Raw genomic sequence first — 18,158 nt, forward strand, 5'->3', positions numbered from 1 at the left:
GTAGTTTCTTGGTATAGTTATTTTCTTATTTGAACCAAAAGCACTCATATTCTTTACATAGAAAGAGTGTTACGTGTAGTATTTATACATATATCCAGCGAGTTGATAATGAGTGTATTTCTTATGGTGTATTTTGCTTACTGTTCATATGAATAGTAAGTATGTGAAACTATTCCTCTCGATAATGACTTAGGAAAATAAAACAATACAATTATTACATTTTATTTGACATAAAAGATTCGTGCCTGTGGAACAAAATGCAACATAACATCCCAGTGATTTATCTTTGGATCTGACTGTAAAGTATGCCACTGGTAAAATTATACCGTAGTAAAGTATTATGTAATTACCTTTCAGCCGATATTAGTTAGCCCCCCGAGAATTTGACTTCATAATCTGTAGCCTCCCCCCCTCCCCACACTTATTTTAGGCTGGCGCCGTCACTGCTCATTGCAGGCCTCCCTGATGGTGTAGTAGGAACGCAGTTTCCTTGTAATCAAGGGGGCTCTGTTTTGATCCCCGGTGGAGGCGCATTGCACAGTGGTACGGATTCCACTTTAAGCTGGTCTATTCCGAATTAGCTTTTAAAAGTGAACACAAAATTTACTTTTTGGTTTTGCTCATTTGGATTCTACGAATCCTCGCATTTTCTACCCTGCAACCACGTGACAAATCTTCACGGTTATGCAAACGCATTAAATTTCTATAACGAATGTGTGTGCAGGGATAGTAAATGCATTACCTGAAGGAAAGGGTAAGATCGGTAATTTCACTCTGACAGCATCTCTTCTAACATGATATTGTTTCCATAGCATGCTACGGTTTTCATAATCTTATCCGACAGTAAAAATGCATGCGTAGTGGCAAACACAATGATATTCTCCATGCGATTGTATACAATCTGGATAAAAATGACATTTTTTTTATGGCTCGTAGCACAGAAACGAGAGCTCGAAGAGCAAACTGTTCCCAAGAAACGTCGTTGGTTCTGATTCTGATTATCTCTACACCCTGCGAGAGTTTCTCGTGCTGTATGGCGACAATCCCAAGACAATTGAAGTAAAAAATGTTACGAAAAAATAAATTCCGATTGATGGAATTTTTTAAATTGTCTATTTATTTCCTTGTGTTCATATTACGCTGTGTATTTTGAAAAAAGGACGTTGTTCGTTAAAATACTTCAAGCATAATCTAAATTTTTGACAAAGATGACTTGCTATGACTAGCAAGATTGATTTCAGTTGCAGAAGAAACCAGATGCTTAGCAAAGAAGACGAGGTTTTGCAGTCTTCTATTCAGTGGCGTTCATAAGGTCTTCGGAGGGTGGAGGAAGAGGAGGTAAAGAGGTCCCTTACAGTTGGTTTCTTACCACAGTCATCATGGACGCCATTGTTCCACAATGTAAAAAGCATACAAAATTCAGCTGTACGAAACTATTAGGAAAATCAATACGAAACATTAATGACACCGTAATTGAAGAAATCGTTCATTAGTCAAGAGGTTCCTATTTGTTTGATGATTGACTTGGTGTTTTAAGTCCACTTTATGCACAGTAAGGCTAATCGGGACTGGACCTACAGTTTAAAGTGTGCCTCCACCGGAAATCGAACCTGGGACCCCTTGATTACAAGGCGACGACACTACTACTTCGCCATTGGGAAGTACCTTTGTTCGATGAGTGTGAAAGAAATTAGTATGACCAAAAAATAATAGTAACACAATGCTAATGATGTACACAATATTTTGCAAAATGATGTACGTAACTAGTTTAACATTTATAGTAGCGCAACAGTCTCCCTAAGTCCCGAATCATCTAGCATATTAGAAACTCTAGGGGAAAAGTATGACTTGATTTATGTAGGGCCTCCATAATCAGTTCTGCAAGAGGGAAGGGGCAAAACTGGAATCGTCGTTTCTGCGGGTGTGTATTAACGCTATTTGTATATTAACATTATCGATCTAAAATCAAGATATCTGGGAATTGATTTTCAGTGTCGGCACATTTCAAAGGATATTGTTGAAGAATTATAATTATTTTATGTTGGTCGTACTTTTTTGTTTGTTGAGATAAAACTACGTCATCATTTTTTCATAATAGTTAGTCATGGCTTTGGAGTGGAATGCACGTGACCCTATTCTGTCGCTTTGAAATCCCTTCTTGTTCGATCCCCGGACGAGGCAAGGTCATGATTAACCTATCTGAGCAAAAAATGGACAAAAATTTGATAAGATTTTACTGTTGAATGTTATAAAGTTAGTTCACATACGCCATTTTTATTAATTCAATTTCCGTAATAAAGTGTCATCCTTAGAACCTTATTTCTTTGCAGAGGTGTCCGAGGAGAATTGTTTTGGGGAGAATTGTAAGTTTATAGGATTTTTTCAGGTGGGCTCTGCTTCGTTACTTGGTCATGGTTACTTGGTCCCTACTTCTGTTTTTCATCTCTTTCTCTCTTTTTTTGTCCGATTCTCTTTATATTTTTCCTTTGTTCCCCTCTTTTTCCATATTTCATTCCCTCTCTCTGTTTGTTTTCCTACCTCTCCTTCTTTCTCTCTCAATAACTTTCCTTTCTTTCAATATTTCTTCTTTGTATCCTCTTTTCTTTCATTCTTCTGTTTCTCTTTAATTCTCTTTATCCTTTTCTGTCATTCTTAATTTGTTTCCTTTCTTTTCTTTCCATCTATCTTTCATTCTCTACTTCTTATATCCTCTGTTTCTACGTCTTTCTCTCTTTATTCCTCTGTACGCGTGATTCCTGCTCTACTGAAAACGATTCTCCCATAGGCTATTTGGTTGGACAGGAAGGTGAGAGGTGGACTAAATCACTCAAGCTCAACCGGCCAGAACCCTGTTGTAATGTTTCATTTGTATTGAAATGCATTATAGTAAATCATGTTGTTAGATTGAGTTCGTGAGTTATTTTCACGCTTCCCGGTTATTTTTTTCAGGCACGAGCGATCCTTACGTGAAGTTCAAGGTGTCGGGGAGGATGCTGTACAAATCAAAAACCATCTACAGGGACCTCAACCCCACGTGGGACGAGATTTTTGTCCTGCCAGTGGAGGACCCATTCCTGCCGATTCACATTAAGGTAAGTCAGCTTGCGAAGTAAGAGTTTGTCGGTGTTGTCCAACGACAACCTGTTAAAGACATTTATCACACAAAAACAATTTTCTGTTTGGAGATTGATCATTATTGATGGCAACTATCGTTATCAAAATATTAAATTTTGAATGAGTAACTTCGAATTTGAGGCCTTTGACTCCAAAATATTCGACGTTCATACCTGATAACTGTTATCGTTCCTTTCAGTGGCGTGCCCAAGGGAGAGGAAGTTTGGTGGGGTGGGGTTACCTTTGGCCCAGGATTCCTAAAAAAAAGAGAGAGAAACGTCAAAGGCAGAAAAAGCTTGCAAGATGAGGGCTGACTACCAGAAAAAGTGTACGAAAACCCTGGGCACGCCACTGGTTCATTTTTACTGTAATTATTTCCAAAACTTTAGTTCCTTTCTTTCTTCCTTATTCGGTACTTCGAGACGAGAGAGACATCTATGGGCAAGTTTTGCAAATTTCGGTAAATTAAACTACTCTCCAACAGGTGGCAGGGTGAAGTCGTTTAATGCACGGCGACACCTACAGATGGCAGCACAATTTTTACATCACTGTCCGGCACACTAGCTGTTTTGTTTTTGTTCATTCATGAATTGATCCTCTCTGCTTCAGGCGCAAGGTCACCCACAAATTATGTTACGTTAGCATGAAAATTTAGCGCATTATGCAATAATGGAGGTAAGACGGATTGTTTCCGAACCCTCAACTAGAATCTTCATAGGTACGGCAAAATCTATAGTATATTTTTGTACATTTTTTAAACTTTTGATGATGTGTGTGTTTGGGAATGCCAGAACTTAGAAGGGGCTTGGGGGCCCAGAAAATGGGCCTCCACTGGGGAAAATAGCTAGGATTATTTTTCCCAATAATAGGGTCACAAAATTTTATAAAGAAACGAGATATTTGATATGTGGTAAAACTATTAAAAATAGATTAACTACCTGGCTAAAGTTATGACCGGAAATGTATATAGACGATTCTTTTCGGAGCGGACTGGAATTGTAAAGTAGATATTAAATAGCTGCTTTTTGGGAGAGGCGGGGGAGATATACTCTACAAAATATTTTGAAATTACCATTTTCAACATTCGTTTTAAAATAAGTTCGAAAACAAAAATGATAATCGGGGGTCATTTTAAGGGGGGGTATTAACCCCGAGTTCTTTACAGCTTTCATTTTAAATGTAGGTCAAGCCTGATAACTACTAACCTTCTGAATATGCTCTCTCTTTCTCTCTCCTTCTCTCTCTCTCTCTCCCTCCTTCTTTCTCTCTCTCTCTCCTTCTTTCTCTCTCTCTCTCTCCCTCATATTCTTCCTCTCTTTGAAGAAGAAGTATGAATGCTTACTTATCGGAATACGATATACCTTAGCTTAGACTATGTATTTTGAGCTGAGTCTTTTATTTATTTATGTATGTATGTATGTATTTTTTTTTTTTTTTTACAAAAGATCGAAATGTTTTTTTGTCGTAAAAGTGAAGTTTAGAATGTTGAGGCTTCCTTCTCATCGACGTCACTATCAAATAAATTTGACGGTAAATCCTATTTCGAATTAGTAACTTAAGCAAACTAAATTGAATGTAGGACATAAACACGTTGTACAGTGAGTAGTAAATTACTGTTGCTTGAAACTTCTCGAAATTTAAATCTTATCCTGAAGAAACAGCCTTACATCGTGCAAATGCCTCTTGATTTTTATCATCAGGCTTGTCTGGCAAACCTAATTTGATTACAGGAATTTTAGGATGTGTTTTAATGATTCTATAACAACGACAGTTGGTGTTAGTATTGTACACACGTAACACTAACTTAAGTGTTTTGTAAAGTTAGGTTGGAAAATATTTTTAGAGCACCTAGTCACTAATACCATGATAAATGCCGTCCGCCTGCATGGGCTTTGTCAGTCAACTCTTGAGGCAAAGCTGACCTTGAGGTATAATAGTCTGTGGGTTCCCGCCATAGTACACAATGATTCAATTTATAAGTTGGCCAGTGTTGTTCTTGGCACCAACTTCGTGTGTAGAAGAGGACAAAAAGATTAAAACAGGGTCTTCGTTTATGACAAAAGCCAGTCCCTGCTGTAGAGTTGTATTTTTAGATCTATGTTGGGTTAGATCACGCTACATCGCGCGGGCAGTGGAAGTTAGTATTCGTTCATGACCACCAGGTGGCAATAATCCATCAATACCGTCTAAGTTTGAAAGATTGGAAATAGCGTGTGGAGATTTTTGTTTTCTTCCTTTGGGAAGACCAGGAAGTGAACCAGGTGACTCTTCTCTCAGTTCGATTGTTTAGTTTCTCTCGTTTGGATCAGCCAGAACTGTTTGACGTTTGGAACATTTTGGCGCTAGGAGAAAGTGGAAGTGTTACACTGTGAGTGACGTATGTTTACGATTCTTTACATTTTGTAGCAGTGCCCTTGGCTTGTGAGTTTTTGGTTGTCCGATTATTTTTTAGTTACTTTTAGATTTTGTCAATACGTGCCCTATCAGAGCTATATTTTCCCATCTTTATCGGTATTAAACTTTTGGAGCGATTTTACAATACCGGGCAATTCCTCGATTTCGTTCATATTTCGCATACTCAATAATTTAGGGCTCCTAATCACGTATCTGCAGTTAATATTTAGCGCTCGTGTGGAATTTCCAAAAAAAAGGGGGTCCGTGATCGCAACCGGCAATGCACAATTGCTCATTATGTACCGCTCCTGATATTACTACGACCCCAAATTTTAACTGTGTTCGCCCAACCTAACCTAACCTAACCTAACCTTACCGTGAATGGTTTGTGGGGCTATGCGTGAATGGTGTGTGGGGCACCGTAAGAAAAATGTAAGTTTCGTAGAAACACAAAATCTTCCGGTACATAATGAGCAATTGTGCATTGCCGCTTGCGATCACGGACCCTTTGGGAGGGGGGATTCCACACGTGAGCGCCAAATATTAATTGCAGATTCGTGATTAGGAGCCCTAAATTTTTGAGTATGCGAAATATGAACGAAATCGTGGAATTGTCCGGTATTGTAAAATCTTAACCAACTTTTTTACGAGTTAGGCCATCTCGTGCAGCGGGTAATAAATCCCAATCAACCTTACGCACGCCCCCTATGCAGTTTACGCAAGGGATATTAGAATCTTTCAAAAATTTTGGTATCAGTTCGATAGTTGGTATAGTGTAGATCACATAATTTATGAATATAGCATTCAGTACATGGATACGAAATCCTTCACTACTTCATCATCTAATATAACTTGCATTTCTTTGTATTTTGTTATTTTACGTAGTTTTTCTGTCATTTCTGGCTACGATGAGGATGAACTGAAATTGATGAAGGGATGCACACAAAGAACACCTGTGCCCAGGCCGGGACTCGAACGTGGGAATGTCGGTGGCCAGATCGGAAGTCGACACTTTCGGCCACCGAACCAGCTAGAATAATTTTAATAGCCCTATTAGATTACGAGTTTGAGTTTGAATTTTTATTTTTAACTCCACGGTTTAAAGTTGAATCCGAACCACTATGTGCCTCCAGCGGGTATCGAACCCGGGATCCGTTGATTACAATGCAACGACGTTACCACTAGCCATCGGGGAGGCTGTTAGATTACGAATAGCAAATACTAATATTTATTAATAAATTTTAACTTTCAGAAATCCAGTTACTTACCGGCCTCGGCAAGAAAGTACAATAATGTTTCGAGTCGAAGAAATTTCGCCCTGTAGATACGCCACTGTGATAACCAAGTAACTAATTGTTAACGTATTACCAGCCAGGCTGTGACGGGAGACAAGAAAAGAGGTTTCAGGATTTTGAACACCGAATGTTCTAACCAAAACGAAAGATTTGTACAGGGTGCGTCATAAGTCACGAAGGGGTCTCAACAGTTTATAACTGTTTTTTATGCATTGTTTAAATATATTGACTGTTTGTTCTTATGCATATTACAAAGGGGAGATTTCTTTACATTTATGCGTGAAAAGTAAATCCATGTAAATGTATACAATTATTAACGGAGACATTATTAACTCTTGAATTCACTTGGGGACTTATGGCCCACGCTGTACATTTTTGGTTTTGGGATAACAGAGGTTACTTGGGTTCGTGTTATCTAAGACCGTCGCATTCTCGCTGTGTTTACGTGGTCATGCTATTTGACACTGCTCTCTGTCTACTGTTCCTTCTTTCATTTGATTCTCTTGTCTTCTCTTTCAGGTGTTTGATTACGACTGGGGGCTGCAGGATGACTTCATGGGTTCATCTTATCTGGATCTCACGAAATTGGAACTGAGCAAGTAAGTTTACACAGTATTATGATAGCCCGAAACTATGTTCACCAACCTATTTACTGATTCCTGTAGACTTGATACGCGGTGAAAGAATATCGTCTTGTGAGATCCAGAGGGACGTACATAACTCTAAATTTATAAAATTTATAGGAGAGAGAAAACAAAGTATCATGGGAATATGTCTGACTGTTATGGAGAAACACTTAAAGTGGAGATAGTGACTCCACCTTACTGCTAAGAATAAGAAGTGGACATACGTCGATCTGGCTCCATAAACAGAACTGTTTGTTTGCTTGTTTGATTTGTTGTTTTAAGTCCTCTTTATGCAGAGAAAGGCTAATCGGTACTGGCTCTACATTTTTAAGTGGGATCCAAACCACTGTGCAATGTACCTCTACCGGGTATCTACTCCAGGACCCCTTGATTACAAGGCGACGACGTAACCACTCCGCCATCGGAGGACCCCATAAATAGAGCTGTTGAGAGGAATTTATTTAAACAAAACTGAAAACTGCATTTTGGAGTTAATTCCTCTGGTTCTCATACGAAGATATATGGGTATCGAAAATTTAAAACAATAAAAGTTACATATAATGTAAATGATAACAGTTTTATTATGCAAGTTGAATAAGCGGATACGTATAATAATAATAATAATAGCAAGAAGGAACAATTATAGCTACTTTGACTACTTATCATCCGGCTGCTGTCCACATGGGTATTCTTGAGTTTTCATGTAATTTGTGACGTAATTCTTATTTGTGAACACCAATTTGTGGTTAAGTAATCTTGAACCATTTCTATGAATTTCAGACCAACGGATCTTACATTGACGCTGTCAGAACCGGGAAAGTCTGACTATCTGGGCGAGATTTATATGACGGTGACGCTTATTCCAAGGACGCAGGAGGACAAGGACCAGGTAAAATAAGTCATTTTTAGGCAGGTGTTGTGAGTTGTGTGCTTGCGTTTGTGTGTATAGGGAGGAGCTAGTTTAGTTGTTATATATTCTTTTATACTGGTGATTGAATTACACTTTCTTTGTGTATTGAGCTGTGTTCTAAATTAGGCTTCGATATGTAGGCGTCATTTGGCGACTCATAACATTTAGGCGCCAAAGATGACAAACATAGGCGCTAAAAAGCACAAATAGTCAAAGCACTGAAACTAGTGTTTAGAGGAAACGTACATTTCTACAATTATTAGAACTTCTCAATATGGAATAAAGTTAATACAATCTGAGTGTAGTTAAAACATTTCTTTATTTTCGCACTGAAACATAACTTACAATGCACAATGCTTTGAAAATTACCGATATACCTCATTTCAGTGTTTGATCACAAAATTGGAGGTGCGAACCTAAAAGTCCTGAATTCGAAATCAGGCGTCAGAACTTTACGAAGATTTTTGTTCGCAGCTGTAATGATTACTAATGAGTTGATAGGTCAAAGACATCTAAAGAAGATTGGTCACTGTCCAATGATCTGAAAATATCAAATAGTCCATGCTCTTGAATTGAAAGTAACGCGGAAAATTTAAATCATCTCTAAATGGAAAAAAATTGCAAAGGCGCCAAAAATAATATGAGTTAGGTGCCACACATTGCGATTTGAAACCACTAATTTTGAACACTGATATGGAGGTGTGTACGCGAAAGAAACTTTGAATGTGGATTGTATGTAATTATATTCATATGCATACTGTTGGAAAGGCATTAAAGGCATCTTTAATAACGACCGTGAGCAAAAAAACTACTGAAAAAAGCTTTTTTCTAATGAAAAATTACTAACAGTACGGCCTAACAAAAAATACAGCTATAAAGAAAAGATCAATTATGTCGAACAACAACTTACGTCTAACGAATGGTTAGCTCCCGACAGCATGTAGAAAAGATTAGTCTTTTCCACTAATCAGTCGTTAGAATACAAGTGTTCTTCATTAAAGAACCATAACTGGAATGAAATATACGGAAAATTCGCTATTTGTATAACTTGTGTAAGTGATACATATAAACATGTTTGCACGAAAAATATATTTTTGTGGTTACTTATTCTATAATACATTTTGACAGTTTTAAATTAAAAATGACCTAACACATCACGGGAACAAGAATATGCTACCATACTGATATTTTTATTCTATTCGTCAGCGGAGTTATGTTGAATCATGATTTATTAGTCCTTTTTAATCCCAATGTGATAAGAGATTAATATCTGCCTTATCGCGAAGCTTCGTGAACAACGCACTAACTTACAAGTGAAGTTTGTGCCTGAAAAGCGTCAAGATGAAGAGACAAGTCCTTCATCTAGCATCAGATGCAAGGTTGTGGACGATTCAGCTGGGAAAACGACGATGGGTAAGCAGGCAGTTTGTCCTTGCATGACAAAGGGAATAGAGTAATATTTTTTAACACTGTCCGAATTAAGCTTATCCCTTATCTTGGAAGGGAAGGGGGTGTCATTCAGTGTTAGAATCAAATGTAAACACTCTTTTTGTGTGAAGATAACTGTACATAATTATTATTATTATTATTATTAACAATAGATTTTCCAACAGCTTTATTTTTTTCGCAATTGGCTCCAGTGAATTTTATTTTTTTACGTATATTAGTTGTTCAATACTGTAGAACATTTGATTCGAATACAAGAAGAATTCTAAAAATTTCATGCTCATGAAATGAAAAAAATCCTTTTTGGAATGTAACCTGTACCGTTATGGCGTTGACATAAAAGTATTTCGCAGGTTTCTTCCTATATCACTTATTTGGAATTTTAGTATTTTTCTTTTTAATTTTTCTTCATCCATTTCGGGATTCGGTTATATTTTCGACATTGTAGATTTATTTTACATAATTTTCTTATCGCGTCACTTTCATATTTTTTTACCATCTTTGATTTGAGGAAGTTCAGTAAATATTAAAATGGAAATTCTGGTCAAAATAATATGAGGAAAGTGTCTTCTAAATGTATCACATTGTACTTATTCCTACGAGACCATCACTTTTAATGGAGCTTGATTTTTTGTTTTTGTATTTGTGTTTCGTACTTTCATTGTGCTTGTTTGTTGCAGTGAAAAGCTGATCTTTGTGGGTTTTTTTAGAATCAATGTCACCAATCACAGTCCATATACGATATGAAACGTTGATTTTCAAGAAGGGATTTTTTTAGTTAAAATGTATGCATTCATTGCAGTTGTGCTTATTAGCCTAAGATTAAGCTTTACTTCAGTATAATGCATGGTCAGCATTTTCAAATACGTTGTTACAATAGTTCTATTTTGCTTTCTGCTAGTTTAGTTGTCTTCTGCTAGCCAAGAAGAACACAAAATAGGCTCTTGTATACTGTCTTAAGTAAACAAGCACAAATGCTATACAGCTAACAATTGTATTTTTCTTTTGCTTGTACAAATATGGTTGAACAGTGATCACATAAGCAGGATCTGAAGATGGGAATAGTTAGGCTAAATATGGTAGAAAAACACTACCGGTACCTCTGTATTTCTAGTAACTGGTTATTTTAAATTTATTTTGACAAACCACAACTATGTACGTCAGAATAAATGCTTTTTTGAAATAGTAGTTCTTATGTGTTAAAATTAATAATAATTATGCACTCTCGACAAATAGGAGCGTTAAAATACCGCCTCTGACCGTGCCCTAATATACTTATTTATAGTGTTGTTTTTGCATTTTTTTCTTTCATTTGTAAAAAAAAATGTAACATTTTATGTTCTTGTGTGCCCCAGGACAGAAACAATGTATTTCAAGTTATTTTGTCGAAGACATCCCATTAACATTGTTTCCCGCAGGGAGTTGAAGCGAAATCGCTCGCCTGGAATAAGGCGAAATTGCCTATTTATTCTTCCCTTGTCCCTTTCAGTTGTATCACTATTCTGTTTTTATCTTCCTGTATGTGCTTATTTTTTCTCCTTTTGATCATTTCGTTTTCTATGTTTTGCTTCTCCTTTTATGTCTCATTTTCTTCTTCCTCTCTCTCTCTCTCTCTTTCGCTTCTTCGTTTAGCTATCTTTTTTCTCTCTGTTTCTTCTTCATTTCTCTTCTGTTACCTTTTTTCTCTCTTTCACTGTACCTCTTTTCTTTTATTCTTCTTACATACTCTATCGTTTCTATCATGCCTTCTTTTCTCTTTCTCTCTTAAAATAGTTCTTCCTTCTGTCACGAAAACGTCAATATATCACACTTCAGGACACAACTTTGCACAATAACAATACATCTTGTTGAAACATGTTATTGTTATTTAATGTACGTATACTTAATATCACAGACGAGATTTTGGCTTTTTATCGCGGGGAAGGGAGATAAATATATATTTTTTTGTTTGTCACAAAGGACTGCTCGTTTTAGAAAGGTATTTTAAGTTTCATACATACTATGATTTTTCGTAACGCCAAAAAAGTTATCTAAGTAATTTGAACGTGTTAAGGCTAGCAGAAGAACATAGTGTAGCATATGTTCTACGCAACACTTGTTCATGTTTTATGCATGTTTGTCTTTCAGTTGGATTTTGTATCGCCTTTGGCAGTCGTACGTATTAAAAGTTTTGAAGGAGAGGCTTCCCTTTATTATGAGTTTGTAATGCTAAAAAAATACTTATTTGACTTATCTTGAGATACGAGGGAAGGTCAAAAAGTGAAGGTAATTTGTGATTGAAATTACTATTGCTTACAGCAGTGGCACGAATTTAGCATGCTTGAATTTCCATGTCTCAATGTTTCATTGCAACTGAGTCTCATTGCAATTTGTATCGTCTTTTTGGTAACTATTCAATACGAATATAGTTGAGATACTTCTCTCAGTTCTAAAGACGCAACATATCAATTATCTTCTTCAGGCAAGGGGTCAAAAAAACCACCTTGATAATGCGGGCGCCTTTTAAGAATGGTTATTAATGTCACGCGTTTCATTAGGTAAGCAAAGACTGAAACAAGTTAGTTGAAGTTATATTCTAGATTTCAAGCTGAATTCAGAAAAGCCATGGTGAAATTTATCTGGATTGTAACACCGGAAGAAGGGCCTAATTTTTAGTTCCGTATCAACGAATGATAGAATTCTGTATATACAGTGGTAACCCTTAAATTCAATCTGACAGGCCAGCCCATGACAAACGAAATTTTATATTATTGCCAGATACTACAATGAAGATGAGTTCTTATGAAAAAAAAAAATCCAACAAGATTAAAACCAGTTTGAAATGTCCACTAGTGTTAAAATGAATTGTCATCGCGTTAGGCCTATCTTACAATTTTTCAGCGGTCTTCACCATGGTGACGTTTCATATTGTCATGTTGACCAACTGTGGTGCACTCGTAGAAAAGAAAAGAAATCGTTTGCGTGTATAGCCTACATGTGCTTGAGCTAGAACAATGATACATCAAATTTAAAATTTGTGAAATTTTCGTTACTGCTAGTACTCAATTCGATGTGGCCACTTTTTGATCTTCCTTCCTACTTTTTCTTTGAAAGTGTTTGCATGATTTTGTGTGTTGTGTGCTCGTTATCCAAAATTGGTACCTTTATCGAAACACACTTGTGTTTCGTATCTTGCATATTCTCTACCCAAATTTCTAATGTATATGTGTTGTTAACAGGTGGTAGAGGGGATGTGCCCCTATCATGTAGAGAAATTATTATGGACATGAAAGATATTGATGTCCCCTTGAATAGCTCAAACTTAACGAAGCTTATGGTACTTATCCGTGTAACAGAAAATAACCGTACACATATTTATTTTTAAAACATAATAGGCTCAGCTTCTCACTTATTTAACTTCTACCTTCGCACTGGTAATGTTCTGTTCGTTCTGCTGTTGGGCTTTGTCTAAATATTTCATGTGCACTAAATGTCTCGTTTATGTGTACTCGTTTCTTGCTTTGTTTGTGAAATGTGTTTTACTGTGTTATGGCTTTGTTTCTATGTGGTATGCGACGCATGGGAAAATGTTTGCCTTGAGTTCTATTCCTTTAAATTAAATTACTTAATATTTTATTAGGTTAAGTTGAATAACAGTACATTTTATTTAGGTGGTTCACTTAATACTGTTGTAAATTACCAATTTTATCTCCAGTGCCTAAAACTGTACATTAAACTTTGGACTACATTATGTTGAGTTAGAATAAGTCTATTTTTAGGTATGTGTTTGTATAATGTCTTCATACAGCATATTGTAGTCAGTACTACTCATTTCCTAGATTTTATATAAATATTACTAGATCACAATTCGGTTCCGACTAGGGATTGTACCCAGCCTTTCAAAAATCAAACGAGACTAGATCCTTAGAGGCTTTTCGAGACTCGATCAAGATTGAGACGAACCTTTGTAAAATCGGAAAAAGACTGTTCGAATCTCCCGGTATCGTTCGAGACTTGGTAACTATAGTGTATATATATATATATTACTTGAAAATGTTTACCTAAACCAAAATTACTTTACTGTGCGACCTAATTAGACAAGGCATTTGGATATCAACTAGCTTAATTATTTATAGAGAGGTCTGTGTTTTGTTTGTTGTAATTGCAAAGTTTCTTTATCACTGGTAACTGTGAAGTCTTCAGCGTGGGTGCTTAGATTGAAGGTAACATTGTTTTTTCGATGGTTCGCAGCGTCTAAACGAGACTTAAAAGGAAAACGTTCACGCGCACAAGAGACAAAACCTGACTCTGCCTCTAGTAGCTATAGTTGAAGTCCTGATTCGAACGTTAGTTTGGTATATTTAACATAGCTCGAGCCGAGAGGAAGCCGGCCGGACGCGTATCTGGTTTCGAGGCAGCACCTGTTTTTCTGAGAAGCGCTGTTGTCACTTTTACCTGCAGTGTTTAGACGTTCAAAATGAACTGGGACGACGTTACTCTCCAAAAGTCTCCACATTGCATATAGAAATTAGCACAACACAATAACACAACCTAGCAAAGATAACCTCACGTTATGAAATCTCTAAAGAAACTGAATTGGCAACAACCGATTTACTCCACGTGGACTTGACAGGTACCGTCAGTTCCTAAAACGGACGCTACTGGTGGGAAGGTTTTGAGGACAGGATATACTGGGCTCCACGTGGACTTGACATGTGGTTGTCAGAGGAAAACTTACATTTCGGAACTTTCTTTGAAGTAAAGCGGCGTTCGAATCAGAACTTCAACTTTACCATTATCGCGTTGTAATTGAAGGGTTTCTGGTTCAATTCCCTGTGGAGGCACATTACACATTGATTCGGATACCACTTTAAACTGTAGGTCCAGTGTCGATTAGAATATCTGAACTTAAAGTAAACTTAAAGCAAACGCTGACGATCAACGCTTTTCACTAGATTCTACCGAGTCTCCTTTCGTCTTTATACCATCCCCCGTTCCACTTGCGCATTCACAGATATATCGGGAGAAAAACTAACACTCCATCTGTATTGATCTGTGGTGAAAACAGTTTGTGAGCAATAAATGCTGGCTGACATTCCAGTGCGAAATCTGCAGAAAGTTGAGTCCCGTGCTAGCGCCTCGCCCAGAAGATTAGCGTAAAAGCCTGGACTATTTTTGGTCGCGGATAGTAAAGCTGTTAGCCTAAGTAGAAAGTACGTGTTCTAAACTTCCCCTTTTACAACCAGATGTCTCTACGATCAACAGAGATGGCGCCTTAATCCCAGACCTAATCCCCTCTCCTGCCATAAAGGTTCGCGTATGAGGTCTAAAAAAGAAAGAACTTTGACACAAGAAACCTGCGTACTTTTTCAGAAATCTTTTTTGCGTCTTCAAACATACCGATTAGGGAACTAAATGTTCGTGAAATATGAATAAGATGTTTCATTTGCATGTTTACACCTGAGATGTTGACATTTACATACACTCTCATATTCCTGCAAATACCTAAACTTTACGAGAAATATAAAATCCTTGGTTAATTTTTTAATTTTTTTTTGCCAGAAAGGAAACATCGTAATCCTAACCTTGAAAATAAAATAAAGCTTGACACATCGTTAATATGAAAAGAAATTACAATATAAGACTTAAGATTGAATGAATAACCGCACAATGTTTTTTTTTCAGTTTAACTATCTAACAGTTGTACAATTATTTGTCCAAGTAAACCGATAGTTAAAACTTTGGGCATTCTATTATACTTTTTTCAGTTAAATAATAGTTTCTTCCGCTCCCCTTTGTAATTTAATCAGATTGAGACAACTCTTGTGTAAGTGAATTTGTTTCTCCATAAGCATCAGTTCAACATCATTTCTATTGTGTAGTAGAAACCTAATTAAGTGTGTAGTTACTACTCTTTAAGTATTAGCTGACTATTAAAAATAGTAAAGGCTTCATTGTTGCTGCTTTTATGTAGAAATAGTAGTCTAAGTAACTATTAACATAGTAAAATATTTCAGGATATAACTTTTTTAACAATTTGTAGAAAATTTCTTGATGTAACATAGAGTTACATGTTAACACATAAATGTTGTATGGAGCTGTGCTTAGATTTATTAATGTGCATGTAACCTAATACAGATTAATATCAGGTGCTGTTGTTAGTCATTTGTACCTGGTTCCTTAAGGTTGTTTTAAAGCAAGAATTGCGTACTCTTCTTTCTAGGTATTTTGTTAAATTGCATTACAAAACGGAATTTTGTATTTGATGTTGGTTTCTGATAAAGGTCTGTAATGTCTCTGGGTAAATAGGTATATACACACACACATTTGTTTATGTAATATGTCAAAATTAAGAACGTGTAAATGCATGTAACACTTAAAATATAAGATATGGGGAAACTACCATCAATATTAACAGTAATGAAATTTTAACCATTTTAAAAAAATAACCATCAGCAATTTCTCGATAAACGTATGTTGACGCAACTTATGACGACAAGGTACTTAGAATATTATGTTTGATAATTTAATTTAATGTAATTCATCTTATGTAATAATATGCACCTCTCTTTTTAATTTAAATTAATGTTTTATTCTGGAAGTGGAAACAATGCAAATGTGTGATTTGTGATGATGATGCTTTCTTGGCTTATTTTTACTCATTTTGATTTTCTTTATATCCATTGGCGATATTTTTTTAAGAATGAGTAGTTTTGCATCAACTAGAACATATTGTATCGTGAACACTCACCTCACTTAGTACTCCGGCAATTTGTTTCCTTTAACAGCATATTTCCAGAAGATACAATTCAACCTACAAGAGTATCAATATACGCTGTGTAAAACATTCCTTATTACTAACTTCGTTGACCCTGTACAAGTGGTGATATACGGTACTTAATAGTATGAAGTGGACTATCTATCCTGTTTGATCTTGACCGTTCACGTGCCTGACCTACACGCTGTCCATGACGAGGTGACGAAAGTCAACATATCTAGATATCACTAGTAATTATTTCGTGATAAGTATGCTGAATAACTTTACAATAAAATATTAAATATAATCCAGACTCATTTAACTAACCACGCTTGAAATAAGGAAGTAAACGTAACGAACAGAGCCTATTGCACCACGTATTAAAACGATAGATATTTTTGCCTAATATATTATGAACTTTGGTGCAAATAAACATATTAAACACAGAATTACATCACCTACAGACAATCGAAATGTTTATATCTGTAAATAATAAATATGCATAAATGATCTAAGATGTTAATTGCTTTTAAGGCCTGCTTTAGACTGCAAAATTTCCTTTAGCATTTTTACCTTGGAATAACTGTTTATATCATGTGCTACTTTACACGGAGCATATAACATTTGGGTTAGCATTTGTGATTGTGAAAACAGAAAAATAATGATATAACTTGTAGCAAAATACAGTTCGATGGACATTCGAGTCGAAACATTAATACAAAGTTTTGTTTTAAAAGTAAATTCCAAGAAATGCGGACTAGTTTACTCAATGTTCAAAAATTCATTAACGTAGACTAACATACTTATATAGAATAGACATTAATATAATAAATCATGTTGTTGTAAGAAGACGAAGAAATCGTTACCAGTACATTGTTTACGAAAAGAGTTGTACGCTATTCTTTTCGTGAACAATGCCAAACGATTTGTGATATTGCCATTCATAAAAATTACTGTATTGTTCGAAATTGCGTATATGCAATTGTGTATTGTTAAAGAAGCATAGTTTGAATTGTACCTATCATTAGTCATAGAAAGCATATTCGTCTCTCCTTTGAACAGTTATAAAAAATTGAAGTTGTAAATTGTTTACGTCGCACTGAGCCACCATTACATCCACATTTGCCTCTAATTGGTTACACTATGGGGGAACATTAGGATGGATTCTATTTGTGAAACATTTCATGGACTGTGCGATGACAACATTTAAATGCTACTTTAGACAGTAGCATTTCGAGCATAGTAGAAATAGTAGGGCAAAATTGTCTACAAAAAGATCTTCAAAAGCTAATCCGTAGGCTATGCATTACTACAAGCAACAAAAACAAGATTATAACCATTCAATATTGCTAGGTTCCGGAATTCCAAGATGTGGGAAAATATGGCTACTTAAAATCTAAGACCCATGCAGTTAAATGTGATGTTGATTTTTTATGTTTTGGAGGTGTCTGATAACTACAGGATGAGATATTCAAAAGGCTATAGTAGCAAATATAGCTAATATAGCTATAGTAGCAAAGCCGAGACCCTGCCTAATAGTAGAAGTTGTACTATATAAACTTTAAAAGTAAATTGCACTTCCGAATAACAAGTTACTGCTTTGTAGTGTTACTCAAAGCAAGTTATTTCAAAAGTGA

The 18,158-nt window shown here is 36.0% G+C and overlaps 1 protein-coding gene across 15 annotated transcripts in view; it reads left to right on the forward strand.

The window, feature by feature from the left end:
* Mctp (multiple C2 domain and transmembrane region protein) overlaps nt 1-18,158 on the forward strand; it is a 544,727-nt gene that overhangs the window by 392,767 nt on the left and 133,802 nt on the right. For 13 of the 15 annotated variants that reach the window (XR_014443766.1, XR_014443765.1, XM_083140853.1 and 10 more), the window contains 3 exons: nt 2,950-3,092; nt 7,323-7,402; nt 8,210-8,318. Coding sequence is in view for 13 of the 15 variants with exons in the window: in XM_083140853.1 (XP_082996979.1) it covers nt 2,950-3,092; nt 7,323-7,402; nt 8,210-8,318 (332 nt within the window). In the remaining 2 variants the exon portion in view is untranslated. Of the gene's footprint in view, nt 1-2,949; nt 3,093-7,322; nt 7,403-8,209; nt 8,319-11,912; nt 11,940-18,158 lie in introns of all 15 variants that reach the window. The other 2 variants (XM_083140837.1, XM_083140846.1) reach the window with 1 other exon arrangement.

The sequence above is a fragment of the Lepisma saccharinum genome, chromosome 1 (genome assembly GCF_977018435.1).
Source record: "Lepisma saccharinum chromosome 1, izLepSacc3.1, whole genome shotgun sequence".
Lineage (NCBI taxonomy): Eukaryota > Metazoa > Arthropoda > Insecta > Zygentoma > Lepismatidae > Lepisma > Lepisma saccharinum.